The sequence below is a fragment of the Aulonocara stuartgranti genome, assembly GCF_965226115.1.
Source record: "Aulonocara stuartgranti genome assembly, chromosome: 16".
In the NCBI taxonomy this organism is placed as follows: domain Eukaryota; kingdom Metazoa; phylum Chordata; class Actinopteri; order Cichliformes; family Cichlidae; genus Aulonocara; species Aulonocara stuartgranti.
The window spans coordinates 14908669-14925157 of NC_138952.1; the positions used below are offsets into that span (position 1 = coordinate 14908669).

The window sequence follows — 16489 nt, forward strand, 5'->3', positions numbered from 1 at the left end:
ACAGACCAACCTGTAGTTTCTCCTAAGCATTTTTCTAAACCAATATGTGGTACTTGTCTGTCACCATCATTCTCTTATATTTGGTTTTATTTTGGACTTATATTTATGTGGTCACACACACTACTCTTCCCCCATCAGAGGTTATTTTTTAGTGTCTGATACAATCTTCACTCTCAGGCAAGGTAGATGAGCTGGTGGTGTTGCCTGTCATTTTTTCAAATCACCTCATTTGTGGTGAAATATCATGTTGGAAAGCACGTGGCTTTAAATACTGTTGCATGATTAATAAAGCTTTAGTTATGTTAACAACGACTCTCCAACTATCTTTAAAATGTTTGGATAACATCTCGAGTTTTTTCTGATTACTCCAGTTCTCTTACTGCATCCATCCATCTATTTACCTGCAGCTTATCCTTTTTAGGATTTCAGTTGAAGCATAATCCCAGCAAGATGCGAGGCAAACTGCCATGGTACTGAGTCTATGACCCAGTGTTATATGTTCCTTATGTTCTCATTTAATTTCAGTTTAGTTCCTAGTTCTTAGGTTCTTGTTCATTTTAGTCTGTTGTCTTTTGTGCCTCCCTGTGTAGTCTGTCATGTCTAACAAGTATGCTAAGTTCTGTCTCCATGTTTATTCATCAGTCAATGTCTGTTTCTCTGTTCCCTGTATTCAGTCAGTCCGTGTCCTTGTGCGTCTCTTGTTTCCTGCTTTATTTTCATAGTCTCCTATCCTGTGTGCATTATGTTCCCTGGCTTGTTAGTCTGATTAGTTCCAGCTGTTTTTCCCTCCTGTTTCCCATCCCCTCGTTAACCTCTGTGTATTTAGTGCTCTGTCTCTTCCTCTGCTTGTTGTCATGTTGTCCCATGTTGTTATGTGTTGCTGGTCTACTTGGGTCCCCAATCAATTGAAATTCTTAATTCTTATAAGATATTCAAATTTTAAATGCATAGGAATATATATTTATAAAAGTGGTACCTTAGGTGCTTTTAAATGACTTAATCCCAGAAGATAAACCTATAAGTAATCATGTGCTCATTTGATTGTTTAATTTAATTATATAGAATAAAATACTTTGGGTTTGATTCCAGAATCAGATAGATTTTTCTAAATAAAATCTGTATCTATAGTGAAATATTTACATTTTAAAACTCCTCACTGTTGTTGGAGAATCAGCCACAACAAGAAAAGATGAGAAGATCCAAATGAATTAATGAAAATACAAAGAAAAATAGTTTCCTGCTTGGGTGATGACCATAGTTGTGTGAGCTGCAGAGGAATCTGAAATTTCAAAGTAGGCTGCAGTGGTCTGTCTGGTATATACTGTGCCAGAATCATTAACACTGGATATTTTGCTATGTTGTGATCATTACTTTCATATCTTTACCAAATGTCTTTGAGTGTTAACTGTGTTGATCTCATGGTTTCCTGTAACAACAAACTGCTGTTTCAATTCCATAAAAGTATTCACATAAAAAAAAAAAAATACTATCTCTCTCTCTCTCCCCCCCCCCATTCAATCACATATCCCTCTAATGCCACCAGGTGGTCACAATTATCACAACAGTCTGGTTGCAGGTAATGTGTAAAGTCAAGGTGGAATTTCTTGAAAACTGATGTAATTAAGGGCCTTATTGGATGAATAACATATTTGTATGACTGTGGCAAGTTTTAAAATTAAGAAACCTTTGAAAGACAATGTGAAAGGCTGAAACTATGGATTTTGTAATTATTGAATTTTCTGAATATTGTTATTTTTGATTTTCACTCATCGTTGTCAAGCTGTTTTGTAAAGAAGAAAAAACCTTCGCAGTCGTGATGCTCCCTCACAGTAAAGCTGATCTAACAGTACAAAAAAAAAAGAAAAAAAAATACACACACACACACGTGTATATGTATATATATATATACACACATACGTATACACATATATTATATATATATATATGTATATGTGTGTGTGTGTGTGTATATGTATATGTGTGTGTGTGTGTGTGTGTGTATATATATATATATATGTGTGTGTGTATATATATATATATATGTGTGTATATATATATGTGTGTGTGTATGTGTGTATATATATATATATATATATATATATATATATATATATATATATATATATATATATATATATATATATATATATATAAGTAATTTTCCATTATTATAAGAAGGCTGTACCTTAATCGGTATCGTGGGACTTTTTTTTTCAGGTTCTGGTGTAAAAATTGTGTTTATATACATATATATGTTGTCATATTTGTCATGATATTATGAGGTTCTTTGTATTTGGACAGTTTTTATTTCTTGGTTATTCCTGTTTGGATTTCTTTATTATTCTTAAATATTACGAGTTTTAGTCTTTTAAGTTTAGATCTTCCAGACCTGCTTTGATTTTATCGTCTTACACCTCCTCTTTGTCTTGTTTTAGCTTTAGTGTCTTTGCCCTCTCGTGTTCCCTTTTTACTGTGTTTTCTTGTTTCCTTGCCATTTGTATTTTGGTTACTTTCGCTTTTACTTTGAAGATTCTTTTTTCTTTCATGTCCTGTAATTGTTACTTCCTGTCTCTGTTTTCTGCTGAATTCCCAGATTGTTCTCATGTGTTAATTACTTTCATCGGTCTTCTGCTCATGTTTCTTGTTGATTAATGACTCCTCTGTGTATTTATGTTCCTGTCTTCCCCTTAGTCTTTAGCAAAGTGTCTGCCATGCCCCCCTCTGTTTTTGCTGTCACACTTTGTGTTGTTTGGGTTCTAGTTTGTTGGAGTTTTTTTTTTTTAATTAATTTTTCATTTGGACTGCTGCAGCAAAGGCTTTCCTTTTGTTGCCTGTAGTCTCCTGCATCCACAAAGTGAAAGCCTCGCTAAAGTTGACATAAATCTTTCAACTAAAACATTGTATATAAAACCCAAATCTTATTTTACCAACTGTAAAATGCACACCAAGGCGTGTTTCAAACTAATTTGAGGCTTTGAACACCTTAGACAAACCCACGAGTGAAATTTCACACTTTCATTGGTTTTCCAGGAGGAGACATACCGTATGTAAATCCTATTAACCCACTATATACCTACAATATTCTCACTCTGCAACAAATGTAATTTTTAAATGTGTAAGATCCAACTTAATCTATTCAGCTTGCAGTATATGGTAAATGTAGAATAAATAACCCTGTCTACATTTTTTAAAATTCAGATTATATGAAATTTCACACAGAGCTGGCAAAAGACACTATTTTGCACAAAAACGTTGTGCCTCATCAACCAAAAACATTACATTCACATCAGGCACTTACAATGTGTTTGTTGTTTGAGTGCGGAGATATGAATGATTTTCTTGTTCTACCAGTCTCAGGTTGCTGTTTCAAGAGTCCCCATCACTGTTTCTCAATTAGATTTTCAAGGATGTTAACATGAAAAACTGCATTTACAGCTTAATGATGTGATGGGAAGTTTGAGATATTTATCTTAGTTTGTCCACGTCGACAAAATTATCTTCAAAGTTTCTCAAAGGACAAGACAAATTCAGCACAGTAATAATTAGTATTTTTAATGTTAAAATAATTTTATAAGACAGTAGGTTTACATACCTCTGATGAATTACCTCTTTTTGGTTCCAAAGACATATATGGGGTACTACCAAAAGTCTGACCTGCATAGGCGCATCTGCTCAGTGTCCTCCTCAGTCATGCCGATCACATAATTGCTGCTGAGGACTAGGGTTGCCAACCGTCCCTTAAAATACGGAATCGTCCCGTATTTCGAAACAAAAGTACACGTCCCGTATTGAGCTAATAAGGGACGCACTTTGTCCCGTAACACAGTGAGAATCAAAAGTAGTCTATAACTTTTAATGGAATTAACGCTTTGTTTGAAAACATAATTCCCAGCCCCTCTCCTGCTTTGTGACCAATGAGCTGACAGCACACTTATGACAATTCGAGTATGACAATTCAGATTATCACTCATCTCATTGGTCGAGGAAAGGTCGCTTACGGAGAAAATACCGGAAGACAACAGATGACCACAACAAGAAGCATGGCCAACAGGGAAACAAACGCCGACTCTGCGGTGCAAGTCTCGGACGACAGTACACCTAAAGCTGGGCAAACACTGTGCGATTTTTTCAGTCACGTTATTCAGCTCCTGCTCAAACTGCACGATTGACTCGCAGGGGTTAGAAGTTGGTAGGTCACGATGCAGGTCTCACACTATACCGCCCGATGCTCTGATGCGACCTGAGTGCTCACACTGTGCCTCCATAACACGAAGGTTATAACAGAAAATCTGTCGCGCTCTCTCTCTCTCCGTCTTACACTCACACAGACACACACACCACCACCATCAACTTTGCTAAATTGCTAATGAAAAACATGATCAGGCAGCTGTGATTGAGCAGCAGTGTAAATCCAACTATTTTCACGGTTGTTGTGGTCGTGATAATTTTGTGATGCCACATCGAAAAGGCTCGGATGAGCTTTCCAAAGTTCTACAAGTTGTGCCTCCATCGCTTGTGTCCAGATCACACGCTGCACTGCCGTGCTGCTCCATCTTTTACACCAACGTTTACGTGTTTGCGCGTGAGCAGTGTGAGCGGCTGTGGTGACACCCTCACGAGCGATTGATGATCGGGAGCTGGTCGTGAGGTGTTAATCACTTCTCGTTACCCCACGTATACTACACGATGCACGATGAAGGCCAAAATCGGTCAAAAATCGGCTCAAAATGGGCCTAAAACCGCACAGTGTGAGCCCAGCATTAGAGCAGCAATGTTTGTTCCCCTCAGAGAAAGGGAAGAATGGGAAAAGGAAAACACCTGGCTGGAAAAAGTTAATATGGGCATGTGCAGTGAATATCAGCGCTATGTGGCCAGAAGTGTGATAATATAATTTATTTTGTGTAATAAACAACTGCAAGGATAGATGATTACAACAAATAGATGACTAATACATAAAAGTAATACATAGATGAATAATGATGATGAGTTAAGATGCGTAATCATGGGAACAAGCGGGTTTACAAACAGGAGCAGCTGATTAGCATTAGAAAAGCTGAAATAATATTTCAACTGAAGCCGATTGTACTAAATGCACTAAATGTGCACTGTTACAAGAATGTTTTTCTTTCTATTGTTTTCTATTATTTTAAGTTAAGCAGGACAGAGTTCTTTTAAAGAAAGATTTACTTATATTCTCAAAAGTTAAGCATGACAGGCTTCTGTTTAAGAAGGAGACCTGTTTTATTGTGTTAATGTTGTCATTTTGAGCTAAAAATAAATGGCTAAATGATCATTTGTTTCACATGTGTTCATATCACAAAGAATACACATCTACTTAAATCAAATTCAAGTCAAAGGGTTAAAAAAATAATTTCACACACAAAAAAAGAGCTAGAAAATTCACCACACTGGGAAGGGTGAAGACAACTGGGTCGCCCGGCCCTGGCCACGAGGTGTCCCTTATTTATTTTTCAGGGAGTTGGCAACCCTACTGAGGACTAATGAGGGAACATAGCTGTCTGTAGTTTTTAGTGTGGACACAAAACGGCCAACAAAAAGCCAAGTTTAAAACCAGCCCACCGAGACTTTAAAGCGACAGCCACACCAAAGAAACATGCACTGCACAGGCGGAAATGGAGGCTATGCTACAAACGTGACTGTTCATCACTGCCTTCGTTACCTGTTGAAGTTCATGGTCTGACTGCTGGGCTGGGGTCAGTAATCACGGAGCTTTAATATCATTCTGGATTTTAGGTTACTTTTGAGTCAGCGTGCAAAGTTGTGTTGGCAGTGTAATTGTTATGATGATTTCTGATATGAGGTTCAGTTCTACGGTGGTGATAGCAGGGTGTGCACAGGTCAAGTGCCACTATGACCCTCCAGAAAATAACGAGGACAGGGGATGATCGTTCAGCTCTTTAATGGCAGATTTAGCGTGGGTGTGGGTATGTGTGTGGGTGGTTCAGTCTTATGGACACACACTCTCATTGAACCCACATAAACTGCTCCCGAGCATAACTTGTGATTCACACTGCCTCCATGAACACCATTTTCATCCCAGTCAAATCATTACTCACAAAACGGCCGTGCCCTCTAGTGGCGAGGCAGAAAACTGCATCACAGTCCTGCCTTCAGAACAGTAATGGTGACCCCATCCTGAACACAGAAACTAAAATCAGCACGTTATAGGGTGCAAAATTTTCATTTTAATTTTTTTTTCTATTTGCATCCCTTAGAGAAGTGAAGAAACTTACAACGGAAGTAATGTCATACTTCCAGAGATGGGAGGTAACGAAGTAGATTTTTCAGGTATCTGTACTTTATTTGAGCATTACCGACAAGTCTTTACTTTTACTCCCTACATTTTTAAACACATATCTGTACTTTCTACTCCTTACCTTTTAAAGCCGAGTTGTTAGTTTAAGTTCAACAGTATCATTCGTAGGGCAGTTAAAGGAGGCCGGAAGGAGTGCAGGTGTCCAAGTTGTGTTTGTGCTACTAGCATCTAGCTAGCTCTACAGAAGATTGGGGACGCATGAGGGGAGTTTTAAATTAGGAGATACTGTAATTTCAAATGTAACGTTTCTGTCTGCTCAAGAAACACCAGCAAACTGTTTGTGTGCAGTTTCTCGCACATTGTGTTGCTAGCTAAAATTCCAGCTGCTGTATTTCCCAGGGCCAGAAAGAAAAGAGCTGGAGAGGAAGAGAGGGGTTGTATTTAATGGTAAGGGCTACTCAGTCAAACGTGAATTAAATCTGCAGATTAAAATTTTAAATATTTTTACAGACTTTTTTCAATTTTCATATATTTGATTTGTATATCATGTGTTTTGATAAATTATGTATGTTTATTTTGTCAAAAGTCCTGCAAAACAAACTATACTAACTTTATTATTCAGTGTTGCATGAAAACATTGGGTAGTTTTTTTTCCAAAAAAAAACAAAAAAACAGGTTAGTTTGCAATACTGTGGTGAATTCAGAGTAAAGCTCTGTGTTGGATTGATACACAGTGGCTGTGGTGCTGAAGGTCGGATTTTAGTTACATCAAGTGTAGCAGAGATAAATTTGCATTTACGCTGATGATGCTTCCATTAATTAACTGAATTGCAACTTTATACCAACTGTGTATTATCTAGCATAAAGATAGTATAAACAATATAGTGTCAGTGTAGGGGATGGATATCAGTCAAGATGGCTCATGAAACTGCTTACATATTGTTGAAATTAGCTTTGTAAATCCACAACGAGCAGCAGGTCAATTGATCACAGCATGTACACTAAGAAAACCTGTTGAAGCTCACATTAGAAATTACTGTGAGTTGTGATTCTTTTCCCTATGCTGAGGCATCCAACTGTAGCCCCTGACTGTACAAACTTTCCTGTTTAGTTGTGGAGGCAGAGTCACCCTTTACAACACAGGCAACAAAAAATAGCTGTTTTTAAAAATAAAAAAACCTCTTTCACCATATGAGTCCTACATAACAGATCGAAGCTTTCATGAGAATTAGAATTTAGATTGAAATAATATTTTCCTTTCCATGTACTAATATTGTTTTATATTATATTACTATAGCACAAGTTCAGTTACTTTTTTACAAAAAGTTATTAGAACTGTCCTTCAAAGAGCTACTTTTTACTTTCCTACTGTTAGTACATTTCAGAGCCTGTACTTTTTTTTTTGTACTTAAGTAAATAAGTTGCTTCAATAGTTCAGTATTTAATTGAGTATTTTTAAACACAGGTATCTGTAGTTCTAATTAAGTAAAAAAAAAGTCTGTACTCTTGCCACCGTTGCTGGAAAGTAGTAGTAGAAGTAAATTCAAGGACAGCTAGCAAAAGTCCCTCATTTTTATTTTTATTTTTCACTCTCCACAAGTAAAATTTTTGGACAGTTTAAACCAAACAGCAGGCCAGATATTTGTAAAATGACTCCAAATTGCTCCAAAAGGCACCACAAGCACGATGGCAGTGAAGAGGTCCATTTCACCATTTAACAGAGGGCTAGCAGACTCTAGAACAGCTATAACTAATTCCAGTTAACAGATGGAGTTAAAGTTCACCCAGCTATCCACACGTGTCAGAACCATTCTTTGAAGAGGTGGTGCACACGCTTTTTAATCCTGTGAAGTTGCATATCTAAGTGGCCCTTAGAAACTTGTAAGAATTAAGTGGATCTTTCAAGAAAAGCACTAATGACTGACTCATTATTTAACAGTTTTTCAGTGAATCATTTCTGAAGAATAATTTTAGCCACTTCTCAGAAATCACATTCACTTTCATTACTTTCCCAATTATGTTGTGCTGGCATTGTAACTTTTGGCTGGACTCCATTTTATGAAAAATTAATGTTTTAAATGAAAGAAGTACCACATCTTTAAACTGCCTTAGAGTTGATGGAAGGTTTAGGCGTGTTGGTGAGGTATACAAACTTTTACATTAGAGACCAGAATTTGGAAACCGATAGTCTGTGGTCAAATCCACATTGATGTAGTTAACAAAACGATTGTGGTTTCGAGTAAGTCTAAATAAAAGCTTCTTTCAACTCACAGGGTAACAAACCAAGCTAGGATATTTTGTTTGCTTTAACCAGTGCTGTCAGTACCCAAACAAAGTCATACAAAAAGTAAATGATTTACTGTTAGCCCTGTGATAGACTGGTAACCTGTCCAGGATGTACCCACATGTGTTTTTGTGTGTCTCTGCATGTGCATAAGCTGCTAGAATATTCCAAAATGACCAGGTCATTACAGTAAAACATTAAATGATGGTGTTCAAAAGAAGCATTAACATGAATGGATGATTATGTGTGGACCTGTCTTCTTTAATAACCACATTAAAATAGAAATAATTCGCATTCTAGCTCATTAACATTACCTGTCCACACTTTAATTTGAATTTCTTTAATATTCTGGTCAAACTCCAATGGCTAATTGGACTGCTTTAAGTTGAACTTAATTTAACAGTCTGCTAGCTTATCTTAAGTAGGCCTTTAGGCATTTTTAGTCATTTTTTTACAAGCAGAATGTGAGACTAATTTACATTTACTTACGAAACAAAATGAGTTCTTTGTGTTAGTTTCTATTTCTGTCCTCTTTGCTTTCCATCTATCCAATGTTGCTGCTCTGTCTCAGTGAGAAGGACTAATGTCAAGGTGACTTTGGGGAGAAAAGTACAAAATGAAACTCACAAAACGTTCAATATTTGCAAGATGACACATTTTATATAGCTTCTGCAGCTGCATTTAATTTAGAGTTATTAGACCTAATGGTATGAGTGAAGGCTTTTTTTTTTTTTTGTCAATTTTTAATTATTGATACTGATTATTGAGGTAATGACTGCTTTATTAGTTGAGTTAATTACATGTGTTGTGGCTGAAATACAGCCCAAACCAAAATGAAGCCCTACAGTAATTTTAGTTATAAAATAATCTTGTATCCAATAGCTGCGATGTTATACTAAATGTAGAACAGTTTAGACAGCGGTTTATGTAAGCAGCAGGCTGTTTAATAGTTTCAAATATACCATCTGGTTTTATTTTTATTATTATTAGTAGTAATAGTAGTATTTTGTTATTATTATTGTTATTATTATTATTATTATTTGGCCAGCATGAAGTGAAATTGGTGTTAAATTACCCTTAACCTGTCCCATAATAATTTAATATAGAACGCTTGATGAATGATATATTTTGAACAATGTAAAGAAACATTTAAGGTAGGTTGTTTGTAAAACTACAACTTTACTGATTAACTGAGTCTTTAACAAACTTTAATTGTAGGTAAAGATGGACAGGCTTTTAAGATCATACATTTCTGTTTATACTTATTCCTGCAGCATCCGTCCATCCATTCTTGGCAGGGGAGTCTGAGCCTATTAACCACCAATTAAGGCCGTACCCATGATAACCTCTGGTAAGAAAAATTCTATTTTCTTTATGAGCTGTAGTGACTCTTGAAATTGACACTGACCAGAAGCAGAGAATGTTTGCTTTCAAAGTAAAAGTTTCACCTTTACTTTGAAGGTGGACATTCTCCTTTTCTTTTGTGTTTTCAGTACTGCTTGGTAAGTTTTGTGTCAGTTTGCAGGAAGTCAGTGTCATTTATACAAGCTACTGGTGACCGCAGCAACAGGCTAGTGACCAAACCAACTGCAGTTTTATCAGCTTGTGTATACAATGAGATTTTCGGTACAGCACCATATACCTCTTTGCAAGCAATGGCTAGTGAGTGCCGTCATTCTTGTTACTGATCATTCTCTAGGCCTGTGAATGGGACTTTAGTACTCACTGTCAGAGCAACTGCAAGTAATTGTTGTACAAATCTTTCCTTTGTTATCCATGGTAGCTTGATGGTTACAGATTGGGTCTCTGAGCCTATTTTTTGTTTACATTGAGTAAAGCACTACAGTGATCCTTGACCAACTTCAAAAAATTGCTGATTGGCTTTCTCACATTTCTGTGAGGCGCTTTGACATTTGTAGTGCATTAGGGTTTGAATTAGGGCAGGGAAATATGGCCAAAAATATTTATCACGATATATACTTGAACGTTTGCGATAACGATATAATTGACGCAAGACAAAATACTTTACAACTCCACAACTTTATTAGTGCAAAAGAACCCCATCAATGTATTTTCACTTAAACAGGTATATAAAAAAATTAACAGTGCAAATGCAAATTCCTTGCTGACAGTTTAACCAAAAGGTATTTCCAGTGGAATTTGGATATGTCGGCCAATTTCCACTGGAAATACCTTTTGGTTAAACTTTGGTCATCCGTTTCATTCAACGATCCGCTTTCGCCCTCCTCATTCTCCGTCGCCGCCATGCTTTTTCCGCCATGTGCGTATGAAAACAAAGGCACTGCGCATGCGTGTTTACCCATATTCTATCGCGATATTTCATTTTCTTATCATTGCCTAACATTATACTGGTATTACCGTGAACGGTATGATATGGCCCAGCCCTAGTTTGAATTATAAGTTGGCGATTCCAAAACATTAGCTCTGACCATTCTTTGATAGAACGATTTGTTATTATGCAGATTTCTGACATTTTCCTTCAAAGTTTCTTAGTTTAATCACAATTTACTGTTAGTCAATAACTGCGAGCTGTTCTGGCCCATGTGGATACAGGAGAACAGGCTCTCACCACCATGTTTTTCAAATGCAAAAAGATTTTTATTGCTGGAAAACAATCTCCTGTATCTCATATTTCTACATATGTGTATTTACCCTGGGTTCATTTGTCTTCCTAGATTATTATTATCTTTGTACCTATAATGTATGATAAAGGTGAATGTGATAGATTCAGAAGAAGATTCATAATGTATTAAAAAAATAATAAGTACTAAGAATACTGTAGGCTCTACTACTATTGTGATGAATATGCCTGAATGGAATTTAAACATTTAAGCTTTTAAAACAAAAGAAAACAAAACCCCACAACTCCTAAATGGTATCTGCAAGCTGCCAGAATATGTTGGCTAGATATGCACTGTTAATGAAAAATGTACTCTTTAAAATTGCATTTATAGTGCAGCTGCCTTGTACTAGCATGGGCGAAGTCTTGGTTTTGTCCACTAGATGTCAGGAAGCGCCCAGATTTCCCAGCATCCTACTCTCAGAGCACTATTACATCTAAACTTCAGCGTAAACAACTGCTTTCTACCTCAAAATAAACTGTTAAATCTCATCATAGTTCAATTAAAATGTCCACAGGTACTTTTTTAAATTCAAGTTTCACTGCACATAAACACAAAACATTATGTGAAGAAAAAAAAATACACAAACACAGATTTATTTTTATTTATAAAAAAAAAAGACAAAAGTAGTCCTCAGTCAAAATCAAATCCTCTTGTTTTGGACTCTTGAAAGACGCACACAATATCCACCTAAAGAGGGAGACATTACATTATAAATCAACATACTGGCTCTGTGTCTTAGTTCACATCTCTGTATATATCATGAAAAGCATGAACTTTTTGAACCAATTCAGTCTTACTAAAATAAAAAAACTCCTAATATTGGTTTTATCTATAGAACACTCGACTTTAGCCTTTTGAAGCAGCTTTAAATTTTCCTTTGCATTTTCTTTTCTTGTCAGTGTTTCGCCATACGCAGTATATACCAAGAGTCATGTGTGAATATAGTCAGAAGATGGCAATGGTGTCAGGTTATTGCTTGGCACTCGGTGTTGGTGGGCTGGACAGGCATCTGCTCCGCACTGAGAAGGGCTCCTTTCTGCCTGCTGGAGATCTTGTACTGGCTGCTTGAGTCAGCCCTAAGCCGCTCTCCCCACGCAGAGCTCCCTTCACCAGCGTTCACCTAAATCTGTCACACAGATTTGACACTGCGTCACTTGGAGCGCACTCTGAAATGACATGTATATAATGTGGAATATTGTGCACATTTACAGCCTGGACTTCCCTTAGAGCAACGGTTTTCTTGTTTGCTTTTTTCCCCTTCCCAAAGCCCTCGTTTTTTTGTTTTTTCTCGTATAAATATTTTAACATTTTTTAAATAGTAAAAGAGTTTGTGATTTCTTTAACCTTCAGGCCTGGTCAGTGTTTAAAGTTTGGGAAATTATGAAATTATTATTTAACTGATATTTGCTTTGGTTATGGTTATAAAAACCCCCATTTAAATTTAAAAGAAATTGTTTTACATTAGGAAGTGTGGTGGATTTAAAGCTCTGTTCATTTGTAGTCAGTGGACACTTTTACCAGTTGTCTTCAAATGTTACTGTGAAACATTTGAAATGCACAGGCCATTAACCTAACAACACAAATCAGCTCACATCACACTCTTAGGCATTGATATGAAAAAAATATTATTAATTATTAAACTGAAATATTAATGGAACAAAATAATAGAAAAGGAAAAAAATGTTCATATTCAGTGTTTGTGTTACATCTGCTTCCTTTTAAGTGCACATGTGTAGAATGTGTGTTTTCTATTTAATTACAGTCTTTGTTAAAATAATATATATATATATATATCTTTTTTTCTAATGACATCAGTTTCCCATCAACAATGTGTATTTACACACTAATCCCCAATGGCATTTTCAAACTTTTGCAGCAGTCTTATCCTAATGTATTTTCTATACAAACAAAGCACTGTGGTTATTCTGTCGTATATATCTTACTCAGAAAGCTCATGCCTGGAGAAAGTTCTGTATTAGGAACAAAGAGAAGACAGAGTGAGTGCTCATCACCCTGGGTTCGTCTCTTCTCTTTATATGGCTTTCGGGCTGCTGCTTTTTTCTGGAGTATTCTGGTAGCGACTGGCCTTGGTGGCCAGTAAGAAGGATTTTCTCTCCCCAGCTTCTGCGGCTTTGTCGGTTTGCACTGCACAAAGTGTCTCAAAACTGGGTTGTGGTTTAGGGCTCTCAAGACATAAAGGTTTAAAAATAAGTAATGGACTATTTCAGAATGTACTGTGTATTTAAAATGTTGTTTTTCTAGAGATGTCTGAGCTAAATGTATGGATTGCAGGTTTTAAGTGTGATGTTTGCATCTCTAGCAGCAGACCTAGGAGGATCCTTAGGATTCCCTTATGTTGTTAGAAATAAAGACTCATGGCTATTTGAGAATCTCCAGCCTTTTGAAAAGAAAATAGAGGTTATAAATCTGCTAAACATGTTTCTCTTCCTAGTGTATTTTATTTATTTATTAATTTGTTTTTGCGGAATTTTAAATTTAACTTAGCCAACTCTGGGATAATATCAAGCTGCATTTTGCTTGTTTTTGCACTGACGACTTAACGACTTGAGACGTTGTTTGGACATGACATATGCAGGTACGCAAATGGAATCAAATGCTTTTTAAATGCATTTTTCAAAACTTGGATTTCAAAGTTTTGAAACGCTTTCTCAAGTCAAAGGAAGACTAAACAAACTTTTTGGCCTATAAATAATAATGCAGGGGATGCTTATTTTCTCACACAGGTGTTTAGAGATCCTCTCTCTGATAAATCATGATTTGTAAACTTTACCATAGACAGCAGTGACAGGTTTCCTTTGATAATGTAGAAAAATGGGGAAAGAGAAGGCTGGGCTTAAGTAGAGCTGTGATTTAGAGCAGAGAGATGCAGCATCTCTCCTTTCCAGTGGAGGCCCTCCTGGGTTTGATTTAATTCTCTCCTTGCACTATTAAAAAGGCCTTCCACTCTCTTCACTGCATGCACCTTGCTGTCATAACTGGCACAAAATCATTAATCAATGCCGCTTGTAGGCAGTGCAACTAAGGCCTTTCACAGTGTATATTTTTCCATTATTGATTGTGTGTGTAATGCATGAAGAAGTACAAAGATGGGTGTCCTCCTGTGTTGGAATGACCATATTAGGCCAGGAGATGAGGGAACCTTTTTCTACATCAACTACAAATTCATAAAGCAATCATCATTCCAGCTGGGAAGAAAACTTCTTGTTCTCAAAATGTTTTTTTCTTCTTCTTCGTGTTGTTTTTATGGACTGAACTTAACAATGATCCTGTGCTGGAAGTATGACGAGTAGTTATTTGGTGCAATAAAACTGAAAGGCTGTGAATGTCAGTGTCCCCCTTTGTTGTTTAATTTATTTTCTTTTCAAAGTGAAGGGAGGTGTCCTTGCTGTGAGAGTTAGTCATTGATGTGGCTATAGTTAGTCCGTGCCCTGCTGCGACTGTCTGTTGGAGATGCTACTTCCTCTTTCCTGCTCGTTCATAGCTTCCTTTGCCCGGGATGATCGCTTTGCTTCGTGCGTTTGGCTGCATTTTGTACGGGGTTTAGTAAACTTGATCAAGAACAAAAGATGTAAGAGTGAAGCGAGTTGAGTCTCTTTGCTCTGGGGTAAAGCAAAGTCAGGTAACCTTCACAACAAAGCAAAGCACTCTTGAGATTCACATACTGTTAGGAGGTTTTAGCTGTCTATGTGTGTGTTCTATTATGTGTCTTTTATTGCTGAATAAAGCATGTTTACTCTCAAAATCACTGTAAACTGTACTTGGATTACATGCTGCATTTTAATTTTTACTTATGATCATTTTTGTCATACCCCATGGGATTAAAGGTACACAAACACACAAAAGGACTGTAGCGTGAGTAAAATCAATGTCCTGATATTGTTTTTGTCATGCATGGAATTTCTCTGATCAGAAATAATTTTCTCTGTGTAGATACCAGCAAAGGGGTGTCACTCCACCTATGGTGCCACTGCTTCTCTAATCCAACACTAAGGTACTAAAACACAGCCTGAGTAAATAAAAAGAAAACATAATGGAAGAAACGTACAACAACGTGGTTTGAAAAACATACATAATATTTTACTAATGCAAAAACTTTCCTTACACAGTCCACATAACAACAAAACGTATCTTTTGCTTAGTCAATCAGTTACATCTTAAATAGGAAGAAAATGTCCCAGGAACTCAAATAATTCAAGTTAGTAGGATTTATAAGGAAAATTAAGCTTACAGTTCTTAATCTGTTTAAGTACTTGGGACATTTGGGTGTGCGATGTATTAATAATATACTTTATAATGGTATTAACATTCTAATAGTTAGTGGTAATATTCATTATTCTTGGTAGACAGGCAAGATCAACGTTCTGTTCTGTAATGTCAGAGTCTGAGGCAACTTGGTATCAGAAGTTGGATCATTTCATGCATAACAACCGTACTCACTGGATTTTGCTGCATAATGTTGCTGTAAATTCTCATTATGAGCTACACAATTACATTGAAGTTTATGTCAAAATAAAGAAATGCACCAGAAAAGAGAGGCAACATGATTGCTAGATATTAATCTTATCTTTTAACAAGCTCTATTTGTTATATTTAGAGCTTTAATGATACTAAATTGTTTTATCAACAACTAACTAATGGGCTTATCAGCAATTGACAAACCCTCTTCTCAATAAGCTTATGGTAAATGGAAAGAATCTATTACCAGCTCAGAGCCCTTTATCTCAGCTGTCTTAAATATTGATGCTTACAGTAATTTGTCCCCATTTTCTATTGATTTCTTGTTTTGCTTTCAGGTTATGCTGTAAACAGGGTAAATAATGACAGATTTGAGCAGCGCTCGCTCCAGAGATGATCCAGAAGTAGCTGGCCGCGGTGCAGACATTATTTTCTCATCAGCTGAAGTTTATGCGAGGTGGCCCTCACAGTCACTGTGGCTTTCACTGGAGGCTAGGTTAGTTGTGGCATCTCTCAGAAATAGATCCGGCATGTTGTCAATGCTGCAGGAAGCCTGGCTGAAACCTGAAGATGCTGAGCAGAGCTGGCAGGGGATGTGTTGGCGTGATAATTGTAATTATAAGTCAGAGGAAAAGAGGTGTGGCTTTTGCAGCAGTTTGATGAGTTCAAAGAAACAAGCCCCGGCATGAAGAGGAAATCATGAGTCAGAAGTACAGAGAAATGTTTGCAGGATTTCACAAAGGCAGTAAGCGGGCTTGCAATTATGTTTATCAGCTAAAGAGCAGTGTTTTCATCAGTATTATTTGA

General features: G+C 36.7%; 1 protein-coding gene across 16 annotated transcripts in view; it reads left to right on the forward strand.

The window, feature by feature from the left end:
* The first annotated feature begins 3604 nt into the window (after window positions 1-3604).
* Window positions 3605-16489, forward strand: part of LOC309690249 (uncharacterized protein) — a 109712-nt gene continuing 96827 nt past the window's right edge. For 6 of the 16 annotated variants that reach the window (XR_014271679.1, XR_014271680.1, XR_014271681.1 and 3 more), the window contains exons 1-4: window positions 6112-6309; window positions 6677-6724; window positions 9836-9912; window positions 15158-15218. Coding sequence is in view for 10 of the 16 variants with exons in the window: in XM_082507187.1 (XP_082363313.1) it covers window positions 9900-9912; window positions 15158-15218 (74 nt within the window). In the remaining 6 variants the exon portion in view is untranslated. The other 10 variants (XM_082507188.1, XM_082507189.1, XR_014271683.1 and 7 more) reach the window with 10 other exon arrangements.